General features: G+C 41.5%; 1 protein-coding gene across 8 annotated transcripts in view; it reads right to left on the bottom strand.

The window, feature by feature from the left end:
- The window catches only part of HDAC5 (histone deacetylase 5), a 131,800-nt gene that overhangs the window by 40,318 nt on the left and 74,968 nt on the right, over positions 1-16,514 (bottom strand). For all 8 annotated transcript variants that reach the window (XM_089531630.1, XM_089531635.1, XM_089531631.1 and 5 more), the window contains 4 exons: positions 16,350-16,467; positions 11,683-11,813; positions 9,189-9,320; positions 5,676-5,788 (listed from right to left, as the gene is read on the bottom strand). In XM_089531630.1, the coding sequence (XP_089387756.1) occupies positions 5,676-5,788; positions 9,189-9,320; positions 11,683-11,813; positions 16,350-16,467 (494 nt within the window). The remainder of the gene's footprint in view (positions 1-5,675; positions 5,789-9,188; positions 9,321-11,682; positions 11,814-16,349; positions 16,468-16,514) is intronic.

Below are 16,514 nucleotides of genomic sequence, written 5' to 3'. Positions count from 1 at the left end.
AATGCACTTGTATTGCAAAGCTTGTTACAGTAAAGCAAGAGTGGGCAAAGTGTGTTTGCTGTGTGTGCAGTTCACAATCAGGACAATGCCGAAGGGTGAAAACAGTTGTAGTCCTGGTGAAATTTCTCAAATGTCTGCAGATCCAGGTAATGAATAAACTGGTGTTTTTCAAGCAGAAAAGAGTTGTTAAGGGGTTAAGGACAAAAACCCCATTGTTCCTCCTATTGTCTTAAGAGAGCACAGGCCAGCAGGTGGCATTTTCTCCTCTAACAATGGGAACCATCCTTAAGAAGCCCAACAAATCCTTGTGACTGAGGGAAGGGAGGGTGGAGCTGCCATATGGAAAGTAATTACATGCCCTTCTGGTTGGCATCTCAGTCTTGCAGATGTCAAGACTAGAAGAACGGCAGGGTACATAATAAGAGACAGTGAAAAACAGAAACGGATATTCTTGGTTTCTCTGCTCTTGTTGTTGTTGTGTGCCTTCAAGTCCTTTCCGATCTCAGACAGCAAACCTATCACAGGGTTTTGTTGGCAAGATTTATTCAGGGAGGGGTTGCCTTTGCCTTCCTCTGAGAGTGTAACTAGTCCAGGGTCACCCAGTGAGGTTTCCATGGCCAGGTAGGCATTTGAACCCTGGTCTCTCAGAGTCCTAACCCAACACACAAACCACAACATCACACTGGCTCCTGCTCTGCCTACCCAGAAATAAAAGTTTTTCTCCTATGATGTCCAAGGCAATCATGAAGATTTCTTATCAGGTATTCTGAAAATGTCATCATGAAGAAACTGATTATGAATAGAATCACGAACGGCTTTTGGGAAAGACAGAGTCAGCACTCTACCTTACCTTAACATCTTTCTATTGTTAAAAGCTTGTTCAACAGAAATAGATGTATGTGCAAATATGGACCATACATGAATCAACTTAAACAGCTCAGAACATGGAACAGTCTAAATCATGGATGGGGAACCTGTAACAGATTTAACCACATGCATCCACAGCATCCTACTGTCATGTCCTTGGCTTCCTCCTGCCCCACTCTTTGCCCAGCAATTTAGATATATGGTTCGCATTCACATAAAAGGGAGATTTTTAAATATATATATAAAAAAGGCGATGTGGAGTTGGTTTGGGGGTAGAAGTAGCAGATCAGGAAAGGACAACTCTATCCTCCTCACATGCTATCAGAGCATTCTAATTTATTTAATTTAAAGACAGAGAAAATGATAATGGGAATTTTAAAAAACTTAATTACCACAGGGGTGTGTGTGTGGATGGCTCTAGATAGGAAAATAGAGAAAGGGGGGAGGGGAGAAAGTGTGAAGAAGAGGAAGAGAGGAGAACTAAAGAAAGAAGAGAAGAGAGAGAGAAAAGAAAGAGGGGAGAAAAAGAATAGGACAGACAAACGAGGAAGAAAGGAACAGAGAGGGGAGAAGAGAAAGAGCAAGAGTGACAAGGGAGGGAGAAAGAGGAGGAGAAAAGGGAAGAAAGCAAGCAAGAACAGGAGTTGGAGAAAAATAAAATGGATAACTTAATGCTAGCACTGAGTCTGGAATATTTTCTAATCCTGTGTTGACACACAACATTTGCAGACTCCTTAGTCACACTCTCATTTCTTTCTGCACTCATAAGTTGAATTTGCCTGTTTTATTGAACCATTTCCTGTATTGCTATGTATTTTATTTGTATTATCCTATCATTTCTTAGATTATATGCCATAGGCAGGTTGACTCTTTTATATTTGTTGTTTTTATGTACAGCACTGTGCAAATCTACAGCGCTATATAAATGATGATAATAATAATAATAACAATGATGATGATGATGATGATGATAATTTGGGAATAAAGGATCACCTTTTCTTCCAACTTTCCCCCCTGTAACCTTGGGGGGGGGTTTGTCTCTTTTAATGTATGATTTGCACCTTGGTTAATTCTTGGTTTTGAGCCATCACCATGGGGGTCAAATAAGGGATATGTTGATATTCTCGCTATTATTTCATAAGTTTCACTTTTTTTCTATCCAGCCCTGACATACGTACACAATTGCACCACTCCATAATATTTGCTTCAGACTGGTGTGCGGGGTGGGGGGTATGTTCCTCAGTAAGGACAAAATGGGGGGAGAATACAAAGATGCTGGTGCTTTGTAGGCTGGCAGGCTTGAGAGCAATCCTTTGCTGTCCAGCAAGTCAAGACCCTAAGCTTTCCACTGCAGCATTTTTATTTTGCAAGGACTGAGAGGTCTTCACCATAGCTGATAGGGATGAGCAAGGACCAGGGAATCTCAAAGGCTCCCTCACCCTGTTTGGTCACTGATAGACAATCCAATTTCACCCATCCACCCTTTTATTGCAAAGGTGAAAAGAGAGTTGGCAAGAGTGCATTAACCTGGAAATGAGTCCCACTGAAGTAAATGAGGGTTACTTCCAAGTAGACAAATGTAGGATTATACTGTGTAAAAAACAGAGATAATGCAGAGGAATGCACAAATAAGGGAGAGATAAAGCAATGTTTAAAATATAAATAAGCACAATACAAGCACACCATTTGACAAGATATTTGAATCTGAGCATAGGAATATCTGTAAATACACTTGGCCCTCCACATTTGCAGCTTTGACTTTTGTGGCTTTGAGTAATATGTTCCCTCTAGGAATTGCTAGGTCCTCCAATGCTATTCTGCCAGGCATTGACCAGAAGTTGTGTAGGACAACTTAAAAGTTCCTAGAGAAAACACTTCTTTAGGCATTTGTAGGTCCTCCAGCATGATTCTATGATCAATGCCTGGCAGACATTGATCATAGAGTTGCACTGGAGGACCTGGAGATTCCTAGAGAGGTGTTCTCCTAGGTAAAAAGAATAATGGTTTTTTATTTGTGGGATTTCCACACTCACAGGAAGTTTTCACCCCTACTCCCAGTGAATGTGGAGGGACCACGGTATTAACAGAAATAAAAATATTTCCTGGAAAAGTGCACATGTGCATGCATGGGGGATTTTTTTTTTAATGGAGGGGTTGCTGCTTATATTGATCCATGTGTCCAAAACAATAATCATTTTTTGTCAGTGAAACATCCACATCCACATGCACACTGCACACTGCTGGTATGCCCCCTTACTCCAATTTTATACTTGTATATGGCTCCCAGGACAAGTTCAGAGTCTAACTAAAAACATTAGTGTGACATGCCAGGGACAGACCAGGATGAAAAATAAACTGAAATAGGTTCAGAAGAAGCTCAGAATATGTTGTTGTGTAGAGTCTACCCCTGCCTAATTGTGCAAGCCTCCTCTTGTCCCAAATGGTGGCATGTTCACATGGCCGCACAACCATTAGGGACAACCTCCCTTGTTCCTAGTGGTTGCATGGCCGTGTGCACGCACCACTATTGAGGACAATAGGACTTGAGGTCCCACAGATTTTGGTATCCACAAGGGGGTCTGGAATGGATCCCCTGCAGATACCAAGGTGCCTCGTACAGCTCTTCAGAAATTTCTACCAAGAAAATTCCTCCATTGACATAAAAAAACCCATCTCCACTCCTGTGTCAACGCACTAAAAACCTACAATGAATAAAAGAGAAGAAAATTTCATCCAAATATGAACAATATTTTGTTCTGTACAATTAATAAGTGGCTTCATTGAGACATCAACTCAAACTATGGTTAGAAGAGTGATGTGAACTCAGAAACCATGGCTTGTAACTATATGGCCCATCAAAACATACAACCTGTTTGAAGTGATTTTATATGCTATCTAATTATGGCTTAGAATGATGTGAAGAAATTAAAGGAAACATGAGTAACTAGCGAAGTGGCTGAATCAAAGAAGTTAGGAAAAGTTACTTTTTGAACTACAGCTTCCATAATCTACCAGCAGTCACACTGTCCAAACATAACTTTTTGACACTGTGGTCTGAACTGACATACCACATTTCAAGCCATCACCCAGCCTCAACAAGCTACCAGACCAGACTTCTGTTTTTCTAAACTTATAAACCTGAAGACAAAGAAGAAAACAAAAGGAAACAAATGGTTTTAATCTACTATTATCCCCAAAGCTTGGGAAAATTGGGTTATTTGGATTGTAGCACCCAGAATCTTTCAGACAGCATAGTCATAGCTATTTTGGTTGGAAGATATGGGCAACTGTTTTCCAAAAAAGTAAAATTCCTGAGGTATGCTTTTTCTGTTGTATGTCAATGTTTGAATTAAATTGTGTTCTTCTCTCAAATAATAGTTTGGTGTAATGTTTGAAAAGAGCTTCTATTACAGGCCAGTGACTGCCTAAGTTTGTCTGTGGCTCTTTTCTTTTAAAGTATCTGGTGTTTTGTTTTGTTTTAAATGGCAACATCTTAAATGGAGAAGAAAAAAAACTCTGCATCTTCAGAAACACAGCTAAAAATAAACTTGAAAAATCACAACTCACCAAGGGACCCCTCTCCTTTTATGAGTCATTCCTCAGCAACCAGCAAAAGTGAGTCTAAGCAGTTTCTATTTTGTGTTGCTGCACCTCTGTTTCCATCCATTTGCAAACCATTTGCAATACAACCATCCCTTAAACTTAATTATATACCCGGCACATAATGTGGCTGGATGAGGCAGGGAGGGGGAAGAGAGGTAAATCTCTTTCAACTCTGCCCACAGTGGTCTATCAGAATAATATCCCCCAGTCAGGTGTCCTATCCCACAGTCTAGAGAGTTTGAGTGTGTTTATTTGAAGGTGGGTTCCTGGGACAGATTTGGGATTCTGTTGGTATACTGCCTACCCTATTGCTCAACAGTCTCCCTGCCTGACCTAGCCAAGGTAGTTTTGGGGGTGGTATTAGAGTCCTCAAAGCTTTTGATGCTGGAGTACTTCAACACTCATGCCAAGGCTGCCCTATCAAGAGTGGCTCAGGACTTCATGTCTGCCATGACAATCACGGGTCTGTCCCGAGTAGTATCTGTTCCACTCACACTGCTTGTCATACTCTAGACCTTGTTTTATGTACAGGATGGGATTATGATTTGGAAATGAAGGAACTTTCTACTCTCCCATTGTCATAGACAGATCATCTCTTGATAAAATTTAAAGCCCCTGTAGGCATGTGATGGTCTGCTACAGGAGGCTTATGGATCCGGATGGCTCCTGGGAAGTTTCCTGCTGCCTCGGCAAGTGATCCTTTCAAACCTGACTCCCCTCTAGAACAGGGAAAGATCAGGGTAGTGGTCCCTGGCTTTCTAAGGAGCTGTCAGCAATTAAATGAATGAGACAGAGACTAGAGCAACACTGGCAGAAAACTCAGAGCAAGTCCAACAGAAAACAAGCCTCTTTGGATTTCTAAGAGACTGATTATATTTATGTTCCACGCTTCCTCCAAGACATTTGGGGCTGAATACATAGCAGGCTTATCTCATTTTTATCCTCACCATAACCCTGTGAGGTAAGCTTTCAGGAGACACAGTGAAAAGGCCCAGATTCAACCACTGAGCATCATGTATGTGCAGAGATTTGAATTCAAATCTTCTCCCTGTAAATCAAATACCCCAAAGACATAAATTCTACATTCATGGCAGGGGACGGGGGTGGGGGAAAGAAGCATAGGAGGGGGAAATAGCACTGGGAGTAGAGACAAGGGGAAAGGCACAGCCGTCACTGGCTTGGCCAAGTTGTTTCATGAGCCTTACCTCAGTATGGATATTAGGCACTGAGCCTGTGAGCCCATTTTCTGTGATGGCGCTGTTGGAGCTGTTTGGGGAGCTAGGGCCAGACCCAGGGGCACTGTTGCACATTGAAGACACTGCAGAGGGGTGGGGAGTGAAGAGAAAAGAAATTGCTCCCAAGTTAATCAAATGTATACATTGACATGCTAGTTTAGGTTGTTAAGAATTACAGCTTCCAAGCTGAAGCTGCATCAAGCTTCAAGTCCTCAAAGAACATTTCTGAAAACATGCAATCTCAAAAACCAGAGAGAAGCTATTGCTTTGTCCTTTCCTTTAATTTGCCCACCCCAGTTCCACTGTTCATATAAACCTTCAGTCAATTCCACCCATTTCTTCCATATCTTATGCTCTCCTGGAGAAAAAACCCCCGCTGTAGATTATGCTAAATCAGGGATGGTCAGAATATAAATCAGAATCTTCTCCTAGACACCCAGATTATTTATTAGTAAATAATTACAGCTTTATGATTCCCAATGAGTTTTTTTTTTTAAAGAAACAGTGATAACAAAAGTGTTCTTCTCCTCCAAAATTAAGCAAGAATCCTTATGGGCAAACAGCAGTAAATTCTGTGAATGGAATGTTTTGTGAACAAGCTCCAGGTCTGGTACAGACAACAAATCACTAGGTTGAGCATATGCTCACAGGCACCTGGTTCGACAATTCTGTCTGTCATCCTGAGCCACTATTGTAAACCTAACTGTGACTGATAGATCCCAGGGGTTCAAGTGAAAATCTATATTAAGGAACCAAAACTAATAACCCAACAATAATTTATGCAGTGAAAGAAAGGTAGCAGAAATCCATGCGCAGTATGTCCTAGTTCTTCTTCCTGATAGCTGGGAATTGTTTCACATCAACATTTCTACCAAGGTACCACTGCATGTTGTTACAAAAGATTCTGAATCATCCTGGAATTCTAAAAGCACTCCGCTTATATGAAGTGCAATCAAGCACTAAATCACATGCAATGTTTACCAATGGAGACACATGGGTAGGAATGGTTAGCAGAGGTAGGAAAGGTATTTTCCAGTAAGATCAATTCTCATTTTTATTTATTTCATTTGCAATAATGAAATGCTTATACTGTACTTCCTTTCACTCCACCAGATTCAGGGTTCTGTACAGAAGGGGTACAGTAACCAAATGCTGTTAGACTCCAAATATTGTTGGACTACAGTTTCCATCAGCCTCAGCCAGAATGGCCAATGGGCAAGGAGGATAACCTAGCAACATCTGGAAAGTCACAGTGTTTCTTAGTTACATTTATATCTCATCTTTCTTCCAGTGAGCTCAAGGCAGTGTGGATGGTACTCTTCTATCTCCCACCCCACACTTTAACCGTACAAGAACTGTAGGAAATTGTTTGGCCCAACAGAGAGTAACTGACCCATATTTACCCAGTGACTTTCATAGGCCAGCGGAGCCCCAAACTTGTAACTCCCAAGACCCAGCCTCAAACTCTAACCACTACACTGTATTGGATCTCTCCTGGAATTTTTGATGAGCTTCCCAGGAACTGCAGAATTTACTAGCAGTATCATGGAAGAAATTGCTTATATTTAAATTACCAAATTTACACTTCATTCTTTCTAGAATCTGGAGAACAGAGAAGGGGGAGAATATGGGGAGCATGGGTCTCTCCACACAACAGCTTTGGTGTTTTTTTTTCCTTTTTTGACAAAACTCCAAAATTTGTTCTGAAGCTTTAATTTCTTGAGGAAGTCTACATTTTGAGCAGCAAATATATTTAAAACTTGCTTACTTTTTTCTCTCCTACTTCTGTGTTTACATCCTCTATTAATATTTTAAAAGAGGTACACATAAAAACTGTAGTCCCCAAGAAGGAGCCTCAACCCACTGAAAACTCATGTACTTATGTAACAGCAGACTGGCAGCCTGCTGCTGTTCCCTTTTGCCAACTAAAATAAAAATTCTTTCAGAAGCAGCAGATGTTTCTGGATTATATACCAGGTCATCCCTGCCCCCACCACATCCCAAATAAAATGGCCATCAATCAGATTACAACTGTCTGGATTAATTTCTTAATTTGCCACTAGCACATTTGAAGGAACTGGAGGGGAAAATGTTTGGCTGCATTCTTTATTTAGACATTTGTTTGCTGTTCTAATCTGCTCTTGACTCCCTCCCCTCAGATCAGCATGGGTTTTAGGAATCTATAAATGGATGTTGCTTGTTTTGATAGTTACATGGTCATATCAACAACCCAAATGATTTTACTCAAAATATTATTCAGACCTTCTTTCCTCTTCCTTTACACATCTTATAAGTCCTTCTTATAATTCCTTATCATTTTTACAATTTCTAAGTCACAGGGAGCACTGGTTAGTTGAAGTCTACTGCTTATAAACTAACCAGAGCCTCCCATGACCGCCCTAGGAATTAGGATTATACAGAACAAACCAAGATAAAACCCAGTTTGTTTCAAGCTACAATTTAGGCCACAGCTTCTTGATTCAGACATCAGAAAATTTGAGATAGTATATAACTGCAATGTACTCCTCCTTAGAATACAAAAGCCCTGTGTGTGTGTGTGTGAGAAGAGAGAGAGAGAGAGAGAGAGAGAGAGAGAGTAAAGAGAGAGACTGGAAATGCCCCGGACCAGGTTCATAGAAGGCAAGCAGCGAAAGTCTGACTTCCCAGAGCTCCAGCCAGTTGATGTTGTGCTTCAGTTTCTCTGGACCCTATTTTCCACGGGCCAGGTGAGGGCTGCAATGGCAAGCAGGGCCTACAGCAAAGTGCAGACTCAGGGACTCTGTACTCATGACCTCTGGTCTGGCCTCTTGGTTCCATGGCACCTCCATGGCCCATAGCCCAAAATGGGCTGGGCAGTGGTGCTGGGCATCAGCAGCAACATTGAGGTGAAACTCTTTCCTGGCTGCACACTCACTTCCTCCTCCATCTCCCTTGCTCATTGCAGCTATCAGCAATTTAAATCCCACCAAGTGCATATGGTGGGAAGGTGAGCAATTGCAGCTGGGAAGGGGAACAGTTCACTGATTGGCTCTGCCTCCTCTACTTCTCTTGACATGTCTGATCCCAGCTCCCGCAAAACAGAAGAATGTGGGAAGGAGAGAAAGGCTAATCTTTTCTTTTCTTTATAAAGGAGGAGGAGTAGGGAAGGGAAAGAAGGGAATGGGGAGGCAAGAGAATCGTTGCAGCTATCAGTGGTTTAAATCCAAAGGTCGATGAAGAAGAAGCATAGGCAGGAACAAGACTGGTTTTCGGGGGGGGGGGGAATTGCTCCCCCATATGTAAACCAGGTCTTTTGTTACTTATTCCTGCCTATGGGAGCAAGAGCAACCCCCAATCTTGAGTCCAACTCCCCATTTGCTGAGATAGTGAAAATGCAAGGGTGGTAGGGGACATGAGGACAAATGGGTTTTAGTTCACCCTATGTTCACCAGTTCCCAAAGCCAAATGCTTCCCGCCAAGACCAATTTCCCCAGGTTTTCTCACCTGTGATTTCGATTGCACGTTTTTTGAAGGTGCTGATGACAGTCCCATCTTTCCTCCTCAGCAGTGGGCTGCTCCGTCGCTCCGCAACCTTCTGTTTTAACCGTGAACGCACTTTTAAGTTGGGTTCCGAGGCTGGAAAGAGAAGGGAAATGGGAAGAGGGGGATAGACTTGTGAGACTGCTGGCCAGGTGGTATAAATAAAGCAGTGAGATGTCTGGGGAAGCAACTGTGCCTCCACTTGCAGAGCTCAGTTATATTATCATTTGAAGAAGAGCACCTTAAAACAGGAATCATAAGTATAGATTCTTCAGAGACTTCAGACAGGTAACACTAACTCAAAGGTATTCAGCACTGCACAGTGGTGAAGTAGACCAAGTGCTGGGTTTTAATTTTTGTTCAAATCACTACTCAGCCATGGAATTTACTGTAAGACCCACCTTCCCCTGATCCAATGCTTCTCAGACTATCTGATGTGCAGGATGGGTAACATTTCCCCCTCAGATCAGGCACAGGTACCAGATTTGTAACCAATGATGACAACTGCTTTGGTCTTTCCTGGAATCTAACCACACTGACCACTAGCCAGTGTCTTGCAGATAAGCACTGGTCTACAGACCATCACTTTGAGTAGAGGTGCTCTAGTCAACAGGTGGGGAGTTTATAGCCCTTGAAATGTTGGTGGCTCCAACCCCCGTAAACCCCATAATCCCTAATCAACATTGTCTGTGGACATGGGTGACAAGTCCAACATCACCTTGAGGGCCACAGGTTCTCCACCCTTTGTCTAGCCTAGCAGTCCAGGGCATACCTATAGTGCAGTGGCAGACAACACACTTTGCATGTAGAAAGTTCCAGGTTCCAAACTTGGCATCTCCATTTTAAAAAGATCAGTTAGCAGGTGATGACAAAGATCTCTCTCTCTCTCTTTGCATCAGACCTAGGGGACCAGCTGTCAGTCCAATTAGACAATGCTAGGCTAGATGGAGAAATAGTTTGTAAGGAGCTTTGCTTTCACATAGCAGCTGGGTTGTGTTTTTTTTTTTTCTTGCAGTTTGTCTACAGAGAAGCTCTTGCAAAGACCAGCTGAGCTGTTACATAATTAGCACCCAAACAGCTGCTTTCTTGCAAGAGAGCTCTGACTGCATCTAAAAATAGGTTGTTTGTAAAGCCTGCCTGCACAGGAGGTCTTGCAAATCCTAGCTGAACAAGAGCTCTAGGAAAGAATTGACTTCACAAGTAAGTTTAGTATGTTTATTATAATTAATTTCTACCCAGAGTAATTTTTTTTTGCAAGCGATACTTGGTCTTTTGCAAAGCGTATCTTGGTTATCCATGGTTTATTGAGTGCCCCTACTGCATATGTGATTCATACTACAAGAAAAGAGATTCCACCTAATCACTTTATTTGTCTTACTGTTTTGATACGGAAAGCCCCTGTCTACCCCGTGAACACAGATGTTCTCGCTCTAATTTTCTACCTTAATTTTAGCTTACACTTTTAGCCAATATTGTAAGTTATTTCATATTGTTCTGTTTTTTATGACTGGGATGTGGGTTAGAGTAGTTATATGTTTTATATGTTTTATTATATATTATATTTTACTGCTTTTTCTTTTTTTTCTTCTTGTAACCCGCCTTGATTCCTTTGGGAAAAGGCAGGCCATAAATACATTATATTATTATTATTATTATTATTATTATTATTATTATTATTATTAAGTTCCTGATAGTAAGAGCTATTAAGACAGTGGAACATGCTGCCGCAGAATATGGTGGAGTCTCTTTTCTTGGAAGTTTTTAAACAGAGGCTGAATGGCCATCTGTTGGGAGTGCTTCGATTGGGTATTCCTACATGGCTGACCCTTGTGGTCTCTTTCAACTCTATGATTCTACAAATCTATATTCATAGCTCTTCGATTTAACTCTCTCTCTCTTTCACACACACACAAACACAGAGCTGGATTTTTAAAATAATGAAAGCCAGAAGGCCCCTTCCTAGAAAGGGCTGAAATTTCATCACCACCCATCAATCTCTCCCCATTTTTATTGTATATTAGGGACGTAGTGGCTTAGCAGTTAAGATGCTGGCTCTAATGACTGCAAGATCAGCAGATCAGCAGTTTGAGACCCAAGCACCATATGACCCAGTGAGCACCCGTCACTAGTCCCAGTTTATGCCAACCTATTATTATTATTATTTATATCCCGCCTTCCTCCCAGCACAGGGACTCATGGCTAGCAGTTCAAAAGCATGTAAAAGTGCAAGGCGATAAATAGGTATCGCTTTGGTGGGAAGGCAGCAGCATTCCATGTGCCTCAGCATTTAGTCATGTTACCCACATCACCACGGTGTCATCCTTGACAACACTAGCTCCCTTGGCTTACTGATGGAGATGAGCACTGCCCCCTACAGTCAGACATGACTAGACAATCATGTCAAAGGGGAAACCTTTACTTTTGCCTTTTATATCAGAAGTAGTGTATGTCTGCTTACCAGTTTTCCGGAGTGGAAAGTCATCTCTACTATCATAAGTGCCGAGTAAAGGTAGTTTGCAAGAAGGTGGTGTTCCCGGGCTTCCTGTCTGGGGAGGGGAACTCTGGTCCAATGAGGTATGGTGAGCCCCCCTGGAGAAACAAGGAAAGAAGAAGAACATCACCAGATTATCAAGATGTAGAACAGGAATCAGAATCATGTGGGCCCAGTGAGTTTTCATGCATGGGCAACACCCACTCAAAAGATGAGTTGGGGGGAACCAAGAACACTTCCAGAGGTCTCTAGGAGGTACCCTTTTTTTTTTAATCACTGATTTGCCCATCCCAATCAAGTGAACAGTATTTGTAAGTGGTGGAAGTCACTGCTTGTTCCATGAAAACAGTGGCTCACAGTCCATGCACAGGTGTAAAGGCCTGAAAATGGTCCTTAGTCCCTGCACACATGTTCACCTTTGATGTAGACTAATGTGAGCGTGCACACACACACAGCATTCCTAAAATACTGTCAGGCTCCTGTCATCATTCTCAATCAAGTTGTTGACTTCCCATAACTTGCTTTTTAAAAACTGTAATACATTTAAAGGACAAATACCATTGGCCCTCTACATTTGCAGCTTTGATATTTGTGAATTTGATTAATCAAGGATTTGATTAGTATGTTCTCTCTAGGAGTCTCTAGATCCTCCAGTGTGACTCTGTGGTTAAAGTCCACTAGATGTTGCACTAAAGAACTTAGAGTTTTCTAGAAATAATACTTCTCTAGGCATTTGTAGATCCTCCAATGATACTCTATGGTCAACGTCCACTAGAAGTAGTGCTGGAGGACCAAGAGATTCCTAGAGAGGTGTTCTCTCAGGTAAAACAAATAGTGTTTTTTATTTGCAGTTTTTCCACTTTCACAGGGATCCTGTGCCCTAACTCCAGTGAATGTGGAGGGCCCACTGTATAGCTTCTCAGTGGTAAAAAGCCAAAACTTAAGAAGGAGGCAACACGTTTATATCCTACCTCTGTGAATCATCTCTTGTTCTATCAGCAATGCAAATCTTAAAATTCTACTTGCTTTCTCTCTCTAAAATCTTGGTTTTACTACTTTTCTATTCACCCTTATGAAAATGCTCACAAGCGATGCAACCAACGAACCAACCACCCCACCCCAAAAAAGCCCAATAAATAACAACTCCCCTAAACACACACAGACACAGACACTACATTTTCTATGCTATTGGCATTCCCTACCACTGAAGACTTTGGACAGAATCTGGAACTTGTCACACATAGTGTAGATATGGTGGCTGTGTTAGACATCACAAGAATTCAGGATCTGGGGTATAAACTGTCAAATCCTTTCTGCTTGCAGCAGGAAAGCACAAATAAACTACATTCACGATTTGCTTTACTGCAATGTATAAACCCAGCAGGACTCAGATTTCTGGCTTGGTGCTGCCTGACAAGACAGAGAAATAATCCAGGGTTTGTGTTAGAGTTAATTCTCTGGCATGTTGGGAGGGAAACAAGCCAGAAAGCTGGTTCCCTGCTGTTTTTACATGTGACATAAATGAACTACAGACTATAGGGTCATAGTTTATTTAGCTATCTTATTGCAAGTGGGAACAAGTGGAGAGCATTATACTTTATAAATCAGGATTCCTCTATAACCCTGTCGTATCATGATACTGACCTGGGCAACTGAAATCAATGAGCCCTAAATGAGAGAGCTGCATTTGACTCCAAACTTCTCAAAAGACTGAATATTCTGCAAAAATATATCACACTGCTGGTACTTCATAACTATGGATCATCACTGTCACAAATGTGACTTATGGGAGCAACTAATGACAACAGCGTCTAGATCCAACCCTGAAAAATGTAAGACTGAATTTGAGTAAAATATCTATTTTTAGATTATATCTCCCCAAATTCCCCAGCTACCATGGCCATCCATTCCTACCCAAATGCTTCTTGTAACCCCTGTTTGGCCTTCGACTCGTTCTACCTGCAGCCTCTCCCTCTTGATTACCTACTGAATTTCCTGGGCCTTGGTGCTTAGAGCTGTAATCCATTTAGCAGCTTAGAACAGATCCCAGATGGACCATTATCCCTGCCCTCCACCTTCCTCACTTCCCAACGATTCACAGAGGATATTCTTATCTGGCCCTCATCACCTTCTGGGTCATGTCCCCCAATCCTGTTAACCCACATTCGTGCTCACGTTTACTGCAGCCTGAAAGACAAAGAAACTCCACATTCAACCACATTTTGAGTTTTGTTTGTTGCATATTCATTCTGCTGCAGCCAAAACAACCCCACAAATAAAGCACAAAACAAAAAATCCTCCTTAACTGAAGGAGAAAAAAAAGTTTTTATTTATTACATTTATATCCCATCTTTCCACCAATGACCTCAAGGTGGTTTACATGGGTCTCTTTATCCCCAGTTTATGTTCAGAATAACCCTGTAAGGTAGATCAGGCTAAGGAAGAATGACTGGTCACTCAGTAAGTGACCACTCAGTTTAATGTCTTCATATGCACAAGAAGCTGGGTCTCCCAAGTTCTAGGTCAACATTTTAATTCTTGTAGTACTGTAGGGATGCTTATAGATGGAAGGCTATCAGTACTAGCAAATTGAAAGGCATTATGGCTATCTTCCACCTTTACCCCCTTAACAGATTTTTTTCCTAGTAAAAGAAAGAATGGGAGACATGGTGAAAAAATACTGAAGAGCTGCAAAAGGAAAATGATGTCATCTTGACCCCTGTAGAATGCCATGTTTGCGCCAGAGAGACTGCAGGACAGAAGCCTCTGTTTTTGTTTAAACTACCGCTCTAGACTGTTAACACTTTGTACCACAGCGGATGAAAACTGCACCAAACTTTCTTAGCATTTTTGTTAAAAGCTAGTCTAAAGATTCATTTTTATAAAATGTTCAGGCTTGTATTTTTGACAACGTTGGAGACAAACTCACTCATTTTGGTTCCACTGATTTTAATAGCACAGTTCAATATCATAGTAAGTCAGGGATCAACCATGGAGACCAGGATTCAATTCCTGCTCGGCCATGAAGCCCACTGGGTGACCTTGGGCAGGTTGCATGCTCTCAGCCTCAGGTGAAGGCAATGGCAAACCTCCTCTAAACAAAACTTGCCAAGAAAACCCCATGATAGGGTCACCTTAGTTTCACTATTAAGTCCGAAACTACTTGAAGGCACACAACAGGGATGTAGAACCCTGGCTTATGAACTTCATACAGCATACTAGTGAAAGCTCTTCATTTGCTTCCAATTAAAGCAGTAAAAAAAGCTACAGATCCTCAAGTCAGTAACTTATTTACTGTGACAGGCAAAAACAAGCCAGCTTTCTGGTTTGTTTTCCTCCCAATAAGACAGATAATTAATTCTAAAACAAATCCCAGATTTCAATCAATCAATCTCCCTTTTCACATCTCTATGTTTCTCCTTGAGAGTCAGCACAGTACGGTGGATTGAGTGTTGGATTATGATTCTGTAGACCAGGGCTTGAATCTCCACTTGGACATGAAAAGCCACTAGATGACCTTGGGCAAACCACATTCTCTCAGACAAAGGAAAGGCAAACCCTTCTGAACAAATCTTGCCAGGAAAACTGGTCACCTTAGAGTCATCATTAGTCAAAAATAACATTAAGGCACACAACAACACAACATGTTACTTCAAACTAGCAGTTTATATCCAATCCTTTGGCCTTAACTGGTGCATTCCTCTGAAAGTTTCAAAGTCCCCCACCACAGCTACCAAATGTACTATCAATGTGTTTTTTCCCCTCCACAAAACAGTAATTCAAGACAGAAACTTCTATTTACAGACTTTTGGTGGGGGAGGAGAGCCCTGGAAGTACATGGAATAGTTAGGAAGTAACTAAGCTATCCCATCTGCCATGAAATTAACTTGTTCTCTTGAGAAATTTACTTGGTTGTTTGATAGTGTTACAAAATATACAATGAGGATGTACTGGCGCCTTCCAGTGTAATAGTGTTGTGGACAGAATAGGAAGTACATGGTGCCTCACACTTCCTGCTCCCCTGCATTTCTGCATTGCCCAAAATAGAATAATGTGCCTTTGGTTATATGAGCACATGCACATACACACAAACAAGTATGTCCTGGAATGGAATGTGAATGAAGGCAGGCATGCCAAAATCCTATTTTGACCAATAAAGAGACATGGGGAGATTTGGATCTCTTGCATAACACTAACACATTTGAAGAAGCACTTTGAATGACAAAAGAAACATTTTATTATGAATTGAGGTTACTTCCCCATGTATTTGAGGATACATGCACAAAATATTTTTTAAAGTCTGGTTTTATCAAAAGAGGAACAGCTACCACTCACTTGGTTCTGTTCTGCTTTGTTCAAGGTATATAGTCAATAACAACATGAATTCATTATCTTTTAGCATGTTTTCCTCAGTGTTTCTTATGACTGTTACATTTGTAGCAATATCTCAACCCAAATCAAGTGACAGCCTGTCATGAAGTAGGCATGTGACCCTTCCAGATGTTTGTACTATAATTTCCATAATTCTGACCACTGGAAGTACTGGTCAATGTCTAAAACATCTGGACAGCACTACCCTATCCTAAATCATGTCTGCTTCAATGTATGGCACAGAGACAAAGGCCAAGACCTACCAGCATTTGGAGTGCTGAGGGAGGGAATGGTTCAAGCCACCTGCTGAAGCCGGCTCTTTTGACTTGCTGAGAAGGAACTCCTGAAGTTTCAGCTTCACTTCAGTGCTGGCAATGGCACCTGTGGGAAGATTCAGAAAAACACTGGTACTAAAAACATGAACGTTC

This window comes from Sceloporus occidentalis, unplaced genomic scaffold, assembly GCF_023333645.1.
Source record: "Sceloporus occidentalis isolate IW3139 unplaced genomic scaffold, rSceOcc1.0.p SCAF_7, whole genome shotgun sequence".
NCBI lineage: Eukaryota > Metazoa > Chordata > Lepidosauria > Squamata > Phrynosomatidae > Sceloporus > Sceloporus occidentalis.
This window is presented reverse-complemented; position numbering and strand designations above follow the sequence as displayed.